At 54.3% G+C, this 10633-nt stretch overlaps 1 protein-coding gene and 1 long non-coding RNA gene across 2 annotated transcripts in view; both read left to right on the top strand.

The window, feature by feature from the left end:
* Window positions 1–3516, top strand: part of LOC121015455 (antigen-presenting glycoprotein CD1d) — an 8598-nt gene extending 5082 nt beyond the window's left edge. Inside the window, exons 2-6 of the mRNA XM_040452345.1 lie at window positions 5–436; window positions 752–1030; window positions 1497–1775; window positions 2499–2586; window positions 2698–3516. Coding sequence (XP_040308279.1) covers window positions 5–436; window positions 752–1030; window positions 1497–1775; window positions 2499–2586; window positions 2698–2719 — 1100 coding nt within the window. The 3' untranslated portion in view covers window positions 2720–3516. The remainder of the gene's footprint in view (window positions 1–4; window positions 437–751; window positions 1031–1496; window positions 1776–2498; window positions 2587–2697) is intronic.
* A 1385-nt stretch (window positions 3517–4901) lies between these two features.
* Window positions 4902–9544, top strand: LOC121015553 (uncharacterized). The gene is made up of 2 exons (XR_005783861.1): window positions 4902–8339; window positions 9307–9544. It is a non-coding gene; the product is annotated as an uncharacterized LOC121015553 (long non-coding RNA).
* Window positions 9545–10633: the final 1089 nt, after the last annotated feature.

Raw genomic sequence — 10633 nt, 5'->3', positions numbered from 1 at the left:
GCAGGGAAGTCCGGCGCCCACAGGCGGCCGTGGCCTCTCGCTGCCCTGGGGGCCTCCCCCGGGTCCGTGGAAGCCCTGGGGGCGCGCGGGGGGAGGCCGCCCTTCCGCCGCCCCGGCGGGTGGCTGTTGTTGGCTTGCTGGCTCTGGTTGCCCGCGCGCTGCCCCGGCCGCTCCCCCGGCGCCGGCGAGCTGCGGTGCCTGCAGATGTCGGCCTTCGCCAACCGCAGCTGGGCGCGCTCCGACGGCCTGGGGCTGGTCGAGGGGCTGCGCGCCTACCGCTGGGGCGGCGCCTCGGACGCCGTGCGCTTCCTCAAGCCCTGGGCCCGGGGCTCGTGGGGCCAGCGGCAGTGGGACGACCTGCAGCGCCTGTTCCGCGTGTACCGCAGGAGCTTCACCCGCGACGTGCAGGAGTTCGTCAAAATGCTGCGCTTGGACTGTGAGCTGGACGACGGCCCCCCGGGGCCGGACCCCCATCCCCCTCCCTCCCCCACGGGGCCGCCGTCGCCCCCTCCTCCCTCCCCCCGGGGCCCGGCGTCCCCCCTACCCCCCCCCCCCGGGGCCGGCGTCCCCCCCTACCCCCGGGGCTCCCCGCTTGCGCCTCCCGGTCCGGGTTCCCGGGATCCTGCGCGCTCCCTGCCTCTGACCCTCACAGGGAGCGCGCTGCCCCAGACTCCGGGTCCCCGGAGAGACCCCGCACGCCTGCCCCGCTTCCCTCTAACCCTTTCGGCCCTCCTTCTCCGCGTCTTCCCAGATCCCTTTGAGATCCAAGTGTCCGCTGGCTGTGAGGTTCTCCCCGGGAACACCTCGCAAAGCTTCTTCCACGTGGCCTTCCAAGGACAGGAGATCCTCCGTTTCCAAGGCACTTCTTGGGTGCCCGCCTCAAGTGCGCCGGTCTGGGCAGACAGGGCCTCCAGGAAGCTCAACGAGGACCAGGGGACCCGGAAAACGCTACAGTTGCTTCTCAATGACACCTGCCCCCTGTTTGTCAGGGACGTCCTCGAGGCAGGGAAGTCGGAGCTGGAGAAGCAAGGTGAGCCCGCCCCCTCTCCCCCCTGCCCTCCTCTCCAGGGCTCCACCCGGGTCTTCCTTCCCGGAGCTCACAGCCCTTAGATCATCCTCGGGGTGTGGGTGGGAGTGGGGAGGCTCAGGAAGGCGGGGAGAAGGTGTGAGGGTGTTTATTCATCCCACAGACCTTCTCTGAGCGCCCTTTGGGTTCCGCGATCCGAATTAAATACACACTGAGGGTCAAACAGGCAATCTACCTGAGGGGAGGGGGAGAAGGCAGGTGAACAATTAAGGCAGTGGGACCCGTGTGACAGCCGAATGCAGGGCCCTCATGGGAGCCTGAGATGGGAGGGAGTCGGGTCCAGCGGCTTTCCTGGAGAAGCCAACACAAATGGATAGGTCATGACAGACTTCACCTCCAGAGGTGGAAACGTGGAATGCGGAGTTCCTGCCTTGAGACCTCCCCACTCCCGTTTCCTTGTTGGACACAGTGAAGCCCGAGGCCTGGCTGTCCACTGGCCCCAGTCCCGGTCCTGGCCGTCTGCTCCTTGTGTGCCATGTGTCCGGCTTCTACCCAAAGCCAGTGTGGGTGACGTGGATGCGGGGTGAGCAGGAGCAGCCGGGCACCCGGCGCGGCGACGTCCTGCCCCACGCCGACGAGACGTGGTATCTTCGGGTGACCCTGGACGTGGCGGCCGGGGAGGCGGCCGGCCTGTCTTGCCGAGTGAGGCACAGCAGTCTAGGAGGCCAGGACATGGTCCTCCACTGGGGTGAGAAAGGGCTGGTGCCCCGCAGGGCACGGAGAAGAGGGTCCTCAGGCATAGAGGGAGGCACCGGCGGGGGGTGGGTTTGGACACACACAAGGATAGAGGAGTTTCCAAGATGAGCCCCCGCCCACCAGGAGGGTCGGAAGGAGGGGATTCCAGATATAGGAAGGAGGGGAACAGTCGGAACTCAAAAAGGATTGAGACCAATGTTCCACATACAGGAAGAAAGAGAGACCAAAGACCGGAAGGTCCAGAAGTAGGTGGTAAATAAAGAGTCTCAGAGGAGTCATCCCCAGGAGACCACAGCGGGGTGGGGGGGGGGGGGCACAAGGGAGCGGCAGGTCCTGAGAGCTTCCTGACTGTGCACAGCGTGGTGTCCACTTGTCCCCGGCTCCTTTGAAACGGGTGCCCTTCTTGTAATTTCATAGTTGAAGACGTGGAGACTGAGCTGGGTCAGGTTCATTGTCTCATGGTGGGAGGTGGAAGACCGGATCTAGACTGAGGTCCCGGCTACAGAGCGGTCGCCCTTCCCCTGTGTGCCGTCCCGCCGTGCGCTGGAGCGAAGGGGTCGGGGTGCCCAGTCCCTGAGATGACATGGGGTCTCCAGACTGCAGAGGAAGGGACATGGGCGCCCGTGTGGGCCACCTGGCACCTTCACACGGGCTTAGACCGCGGGCCTTGGGATAGGGAGGGGTCCTGTGCTGAGAGCCTGTGTTCCCCACGCAGGGTCCCCCACGGGGCTGATCGCCGTGGCCGTGCTGGTGTCCCTTGTGATCACTGGGTGCGTTGGATACTTAACCTTCAAGAGGCGCTGGTAGGTCTCCCCTTCCCGACCCCTCCTTCCCTCAGCCTCTGCCCGTTTCTTCTCTCCTCCAGCCCCTCTCCCCTTTTCCTTAATGCGCTCTCCCTTCCTATGCTCTGGCAGCTCCTATCAAAACATCCTGTGACTGTGCTTACAGCACCTGTTGGCCTGGGACTCAGGACCCCAAGTTCCCAGGACAGCAGGTCAGCCGCTGAGGGTGAACGAGAGGTGCCCTGAAGAAGCAGGCGGTTGTCACAAGGCTGCTCTCATCACATCCTTTCGACATTTCATCTAAGAAGATTTAAGTTCTTTTCCACTGTCCTGCAAGTTTCTAAGCCCAAGTGGTTCTACAAAAAGAGAAGTGCGGACTTCCAGGCACAAGCCGTTGCGGGCCGGGGCGGGAGGGAGTGGGTGCTCCTTGGTTGTTTGCACGGTAGGATCGGGAGTGAATCAATCAGGAAGTGCTTGGTCCAGCTTCTTGTTGTCAAGAATAAAGGAAGACGGACCAGAAAACGAATGAAGGAATGAAGGAATGAATGAAGACCCTGGGCTTGGCTATAGCCCACACTTTTCAAGAAAAGGGCACCTTTCTTGAAAGGGGATTTTTGTGTGAGCCTACCTGATGTTCAAATGTGCGCTCAAACTGTTGCAAGATATTCGGGACACCCCAGACACGTCTTTGCTGGTTGCTGGCAATGTGGGGGGCTCCTCGTTTGTGTCTCTTTTGGAAAGAAGTTTGTCCTGAATGTCGTATGGGTAGTTTTAGGGCGTGGTCTCGTATGTGAATTTGGATTTATAAAGGGGGATGTTTTCTCTTTAAAAGAAAGTTAGCTGATGGGAAAAGCAGAAGTTTGCCAAGCTTTTATTTGCCGCAACTGGCTTATAAAGGAGAAATCGTAGTGGATGTGTGTTGCGTAGATAAAAAGTTACTCTGGGTAGGGATATTTGTCTCAAGGGGCCAGTTGCTTTTTTCACATTGGAAGAGGGTCACGGGGGTGTCTCCCCAAATAGCCTCTTCTGCTTACGGCCATTAGATGAGACGGTGCTCAGGAAGGGGTGAACCCACTGCGCAGGTGTAAGCTGCACTGATCACCGCCCAGCTGGCTGCTCTGTTCCTGGTCTGACCCTTGAGCGTCCAGAGGAAGTGGGACAACACGGTTGCTGGAGAGTCTTTGCCTGAGAAAATGAAGATTTGGCGTCTTGTGTGCTGAACTCTCCGGTTGAGCCAGGATGTGGGTTTAGCTCTTGCTCCTGAAGCCGTGGTTCCCAGTTGTGGTCTCCTGACCGGCGGCCTCGGCACCACTGGGAACTTGCACGTTATTCTAGACCTCACCCCAGACCTACAGAATGAGAAATGGGGGTGCTCTCCCAACCCCGGAAGCTGTGTTTTAACAAGCCCTCAGATGATTCTGATGTTCAGCGAAGGTTAGAGAGCCGCTGTGCTCAGGCTTTGGGTAACGCTGTGCTCAGGCTTTGGGTAAAGCTGGCTAACGCTTTGGGTAACGCTGTGGGTAACATTTCTCAGAAATGCCAAGTGAAAATATCGGCCTGGGGTTAGTCAGGGAGGGCTTCCTGGAAGGGGAGTTTGGCGCAGGACTCGTAGAGGCAATGAGGTGAACCAGCAGATGCCCTGGGTCGGGAGACCAGGGTTCTAGCCTCAGACTCCGTTTCCTGCTGTGTCAGACGGAACCAGGAGGCAGAACCTCAGTCGGGCCCCGAATGTGCCAGGGCCTTGGTCTTGGACCGCCAGCCTCCAGCCCGTGAGAGATACATTTCTGCTGTTTCTAAGCCACCCCTTCTGTGGCCTTTTGTTACAACAGCTCGAGTGAGTGGAGACAGATTATGCCACAGGGTAAGGAGCAAATGTGTGCAAATGTGCGGTGGTATTATGGTGCCTTCAAACCTTGGCCGTGTTACTACTGCCTTTGGTGTGACAGTGGCCTCAGGCCATTTGGTTCAGCTTAACTTTCAGCCATGTTAGGCCGCCAACGCCTCGCACTGGCCTTCCTCCTTCTTGGGGCCTGCGTGTTCAAGCCCCTTCTGACATCAAGCCCCTCTGAAATGCTTCAGTGTGAATTTACGGTAACCCTGGTTTGTTTTTAAGCGACCGATTTATTATTGTGGAAATAAAGGCCTGTCTTTGAGAAAATCTGTCCTGCTTTCCAATCCTCAGTTTATTTATTATGGTTATTTTTATTTTTTTAATGTTTATTTATTTTTGAGCGAGAGACAGAGCGCGAGCAGGGGAGGAAGAGAGAGAGAGGGAGACGCCGAATCCGAAGCGGGCTCCAGGCTCCGAGCTGTTGGCACAGAGCCTGATGCGCAGCTCGAACTCATGAGCCGTGAGATCATGACCTGAGCTGAAGTCAGACACTTAACCCACTGAGCCACCAGGCGCCCCTCCGATCCTCAGTTTAAAACATCTCCAGAAACGCGGAAGGATTCATTCTCCCACGGGGTTGATGTTCTCTCTGTGAATATCGTGCTCCTGGCTGAGTGCGGTGCTGTTCGTCACTTTCTTGTCGCTGGGCTCCAGAACCATCCTTCGTCTGTGCTGGGGGATGATGGGTGGAATCCCTCCGATCACTTCTTTGAAGTGAGCGGCAGAGTTTTCAGTAGAGGGCCCTGGAGAGACACTGGTGGAGGAAGACCCTCTGCAGGTTCGAGCTACTGTGTGGCCTGGTGGGTCTGCAGAACGGGCGCAAAGGCACCCCGCGTGCCACTGCCCCAGCCGCCTGCCCAGAGCTCACGGGCACTGGGGGACCTCGCAGCCTCAGCCTGGGGATGACCTTCCCAGACCCTCTTGATGTGGACACTCCCAGGTGCCACTGGCACTCCCTGCGCCTCCTGGCGTCCCCATACCCACCGCAGACACTTGTATGTGCTTAGTCCCCCTGCCGCCTGGAGGTCCCCACTGAGCCGCACTGTCGCCAAGCCCCGGGCCGAGGTCTGGAGAGCTGCTTCCAACTTGTCCAGTGACTGCAGGCCAGCTCTGGCCCGAAGAAGCCAGCGAACTTCTCTGCCACCCACGGAGCTGAACTGCACCTTCTCCGATGAGGTCTGCACTGCAGCCTCTGCGGAGGAGGCTCACCTCTCCGGGTGTATTCTTCTTCTTCGGATATTCTCCCCGGCCCTGGGGTCCTGTGTAGAGTTTCCTTTTATCTTATAGTTATTTTCTTATAGTTTATTAATTCGACTGGACTCCCGTTTGGCTCACTGATTGGTTTCTATTTCCTCATTGGACTCAGGTGGACGCACGTGGGTGTATCTGCGACCGGAGAGAGGAATCGGCCAGCTCTCCGAGGCTGTCACTCGAATTCACTCTTGCTCTTGGGTCTACGGCACAGCGACGAGCCACTTGGCGTTAACTTTTCGTCCTGGGGCTTCGATCTGATGTTCTGTGCCAGGACATCCTCTGTGCCAGGCTTCGAGGCGTGCTGTTAAGAAACCAGGACAGGTGTAAACGGGGACCAACTTTTTGGCCATTTACTGCCTCCTGTGTGTGCTGTGCCCAGTTGTAGCCCTGACTCCCCTCCTCGGTGCCTCCTCTTGGCGTGGCCTCTGTTCCAAGGCCACCGCACCCTCCCACACCAGCACGCGCTCCCCAGGCTCTCCCGTCACTTCGGTCCCGTGGCTGCTGAGCTCACTATCGTGGCTCAGCTTGGCTCCTGCTGTGCGATACAGCCCGGGAGAGGCTGTACCCTCTTCAACTTCTTTTTCTGAACTCGCGCTGGGTTTTTGCACGGTTTGCATTCTCTTGCTGATTTTATTGAACCATCCCTATAGGGATTCTTCCACATTTTTACCCCCCCCCCCCCCCCAGCTTTTCACCCTGCATATTACCACCTTTCCTATCTTCTGGAGAAAGTCAGGATTATCCGGGAACGGTTCCTACAGCTTTCCTCCTTCCTGGCTCGCAGGGTGAGTGATTTTCCACTCAACCCCGTCTGCAGAGAAATGTCTGTCTTTGCTAAGCCGGACCCTCGCATCGGGGCTTTCCTGGCGCAGCCTCCGGGCTCCCGCCCAGTGTCCCGCCACCCACAGGCTCCCCACCTTTAGCACCCCAGTGTTCACACACAGCCTGTGAAGGTTAAAAACAGCAACAAAAAACCTGGCCTGTGGGCAAAAAATTCTCGCGTTGAAAAATCCTGCAGTTATGTGTCTGGATGCTGTTTGACACTTTAACATATGTCTCTATTCCTTTCCTTGAAATCTTCTCTTCCGTTCTCCTTATCCGTGTCAGATACCCACTCGTTTTCCCTGAACGCAGAGGGAGAATGTGGCAGAGTAGAAAACAGAAATGCCTTCCGGGTCATGCTAGGTTATGTTTCCAAATGTTTAGTGATTGCAGACAGGATAGGATGTCAGTGCTTGAACAGAACATCCTGACAAAACAGGAAGATCTTCCCAAACTAGAACGGGATGTTCTCCCTGGTGGGGAGGCGTGGGAGGGGGGGCTCTAACTGCAGAAAGCACCTGTCCCAGGGAGGCGGCAGGGTCCCCGAGACAAGGACTAGGTGGCAGTACGGGGCAGCAGAGTGGGGGAAACTGACAAACGTCTCACGCTCCTGATTGTGGTGCAGAAATGGCAGAGAGGACACTGGATCCGAGAGGCTGAACAGGAAGTGAGGTGACTATCTGAGCAGTGATCTGTGCGGTTCTGTGAATGAGTACCAGGGGCTGTTGTGTTAGAGTCAGGACTCCAGGGATGGGGTGGGCGGGAAGACACCAGGGACAACTAAGGTTACGTCTCCCCCACCACAGACTGGGACGATGCTCGGACTGAGAAGTGACAGGTTAACCAGTAGAAACCAAAGAAAGTGGTATTTCCTGCACACTGAGCTTACAGTTGAAGATTTGCACCTGCTACCTGTGGGTGGCCAAGAATTGTCTGCATCCTGGATAAATTATAACGCTTGGCACTGGAGCCAAGGCATTTTGAGACACTCTCTGTGATGGTATTGGAACATTCGTCTGAAGTCTGGAGATGGACACAGGATTTAATACTGAGTCCTGAAAGGCCCCCGGGTTACGATGAGCTCCCTGTGAAATTCGGCCGCGGAGGGATGTGTAGCCTGTAAGTGGCCACACGGCGGTTGGCTGATAGAAGAAACCAAGGGTAAGAGCCTTGTGAGAACTTCCTGAGAAGATCGTTTCTGTTCGTTCCAGAAAAATAGCTCGAAATGGGAGAAAGTGGAAAATCACACGCATGGCCTGTATCTTGGATTTTAAATTTCAACAACACTAACCACAGCTACCATAGCAACGAGAGCCCAACATCTTCCTGGGGCTCGGAAATGTAAATCTGACTCCCAGGGAACACTTTTTGAAAGGCGTGAAGTCACACGTTCTGTGCTGCACTTTAGACTTTTAATGTCCTGGCTCGGGCGAAGGAGAGACAGGAAGCGTAGCTGGTGTCTCGAAGGGTTCTCGCCGTGTGATCAAAGGGCGCCGACACGGAGAATGTGCTTGTGCTCCGAGGTCTGGGCCAGGCCAGGGGAGCGAGCACACAGAACCAAGAGGGTTGAGATGTCCTGATGGCTTTGCAGCCTTCGGAAAACCAAGCCAAAGTCCCCTTCTGTCGGGCCTCAGAGCCAGGTGCCATGGCAGAGTGACCCATGTGTCCCTTGCAGATGTGACAAGAAGAGCTAAGCTTCGCTCTTTCCACAGATGATATGACCACATACCTGGAAAGCTCAAGCGTCCATATTTGACAAAGCAAAGAAGGACTTGAACCGGAAGGGGAGTTTCGTCGTGCAGACAAGGTAAGTGTATGAAAATCAAAGCTAATCTCTCTATTAGCAAGAACCAGCTAGAAATGCAAATGAGAACAAATAATGCACATTCCAAAAAGCGAGAGAAGTATATGAGTCTTAGGAATGTAGTTCACAAGAATGGCACATGCCCCAAATAAGGAAAAGCAGAGGGTCCTCTGAAGGACAAGAGACGTGTTCAGAATTAATGGAAAGGTGTACTCTATTCTTTGATATGATCAAATATCAACCCCCCAAGGGGGTTCATGTGAATTAAATGAAATTCTTAGTATTAAAACCGCCAAAAATGTGGGGAAAAAATGGTGCGGGTATAGGATCTGCCATACTGAATATTAAAACTCAGAGACCCCGTCCCCAAAACCCCGCGGTCCCCCCCCCCCCCCCCCCCGGCGACAGATGTTTAGGGGACAAAGTTGCATCAGGTGGAAAATAAGTCATAGAGATTCTGATGCGCCGTGCAGTGAATGCACACAGAGTCATCCAACTGGCTGAGAGACTAAGTTTCAATTACTCCAGACGCTAGGGGTGCCTGGTGGCTTAGTCGGTTGAGCAGCAGACTTTGGCTCAGGTCGTGATCCCTCCGTTCCTGAGTTCGAGGCCTGCATGGGGCTCTGTGCTGACAGCTCAGAGCCTGGAGCCTGCTTCCAATTCTGTGTCTCCCTCTCTCTCTGCCCCTCTCCCGCTTGCACTCTGTCTCTCTCTGGCTCTGTCTCTCTCTCAAAAATAAATGAACATTAAAAAATATATATTCCAACCACTAAAAAGCAATAATTATGTGACCTGATAGAGGCGCCAATTATTGCTACAGTGGCAATCATATTACAATATGTAAACGTTTCAAATTCACATGCATGCCTTAAATGTACACAGTGTTACATGTCAAACATATCTGAATCAAAATAAAATAAAAAATGAAAAGCTAATAAGAGACTACTCTGTTAATAACACTGACCAACAGTTGGATCAAGGAGTAAAACAGGAAGACGAGGAATAGCATGTGATCTCATGTCACTGCAGAAGAATGATCAGTGAGGGCTCGTCTCTCCATCTAGAAAAGAAGATAATATTGGAGCCCCACCTGACGGCATCAGTAAGTTCCAGACGTATTAAAGACTGAAGTTTGAAGGTTGTTTTTGTTTTTTTGTTTTACCAAAATAGGAACTGGGAAACTATAAAATAAAATATACACATGTTAAGGGGCGCCTGGGTGGCTCAGTCGGTTAAGCGTCGGACTTCAGCTCAGGTTATGCTCTCACAGTTCGTGGGTTTGAGCCTCGCGTCAGGTTCTGTGCTATCAGTGCGGAGTCCCCTTTGTATCCTCTGTCCCCTTCTCTCTCTGCCCCTCCCCCCTCTCAAGAATAAATAAATCTTTAAAAAAATACGCATCTTAAAAAAATTAATATTTTGTATGGCAACAGACAGCACAAATTGACCCTAGATTGGGGAACATACCTATATTGCATTTACGTACAGCACTGGCTAATATGATAGTAATGAGAAAAAGTCTCTTGCTCATTTATAAGAAAAAGCTCGGGGGGCCTGGGTGGCTCAGTCGGTTGAGCGTCCGACTTCAGCTCAGGTCATGATCTCACGGTCCGCGAGCGCGAGCCCCACGACGGGCTCTGTGCTGACAGCTCGGAGCCTGGAGCCTGCTTCCGATTCTGTGTCTCCCTCTCTCTCTCTGCCCCTCCTCCACTCGTGCTCTGTCTCAAAAATAAATAAAAACATTAAAAAAAAAAAAAAAAAAAGAAAGAAAAGCTCCACACTCAAACAGTAAGTGGGCTAAGATTGAACAGATAGCTCCTAAAGAAGTGGCTCATAAACATAAGAAAAGATAATCATCCTCATTAGTATTCATGGCAATGCAAATTACAGTAAAAAAAACCAAAACAAACGAGATACCATGCTCACCCGATTCACAACAATAAGGGAGCACAGCCCGTGATTTTTTTCAAAACAGCCTGTCGGAAAGCTATTTGACAAAATCTCTTCACGTGAAACATCCACAGGCCTCTCGACTCAGAAATCCTACTCTAGCGACGGCATTTTACGAAAATAAAAGTGCCAGAAAGTGAGGCTGTGCGTACAAGAAGGTGGTTCTCCCGGTAAGGATGTAGGAACGCTTGTATTTCGGTGACAAAAACCTGCCAACAGGCGGCCCTCGGGACCAGCTGTGGCTGCTGGAGGCAGAAACAGCCCGAAGAACACAGTTGGAGCAGACTTAGAGTTGATTTCTCTCACACGCTAGACATCCAGCGTCAGGCGCCCAAAGGGAGTCCCATGAA

This window comes from Herpailurus yagouaroundi, unplaced genomic scaffold (assembly GCF_014898765.1).
Source record: "Herpailurus yagouaroundi ecotype Mexico unplaced genomic scaffold, PumYag 207, whole genome shotgun sequence".
Lineage (NCBI taxonomy): Eukaryota > Metazoa > Chordata > Mammalia > Carnivora > Felidae > Herpailurus > Herpailurus yagouaroundi.
This window is presented reverse-complemented; position numbering and strand designations above follow the sequence as displayed.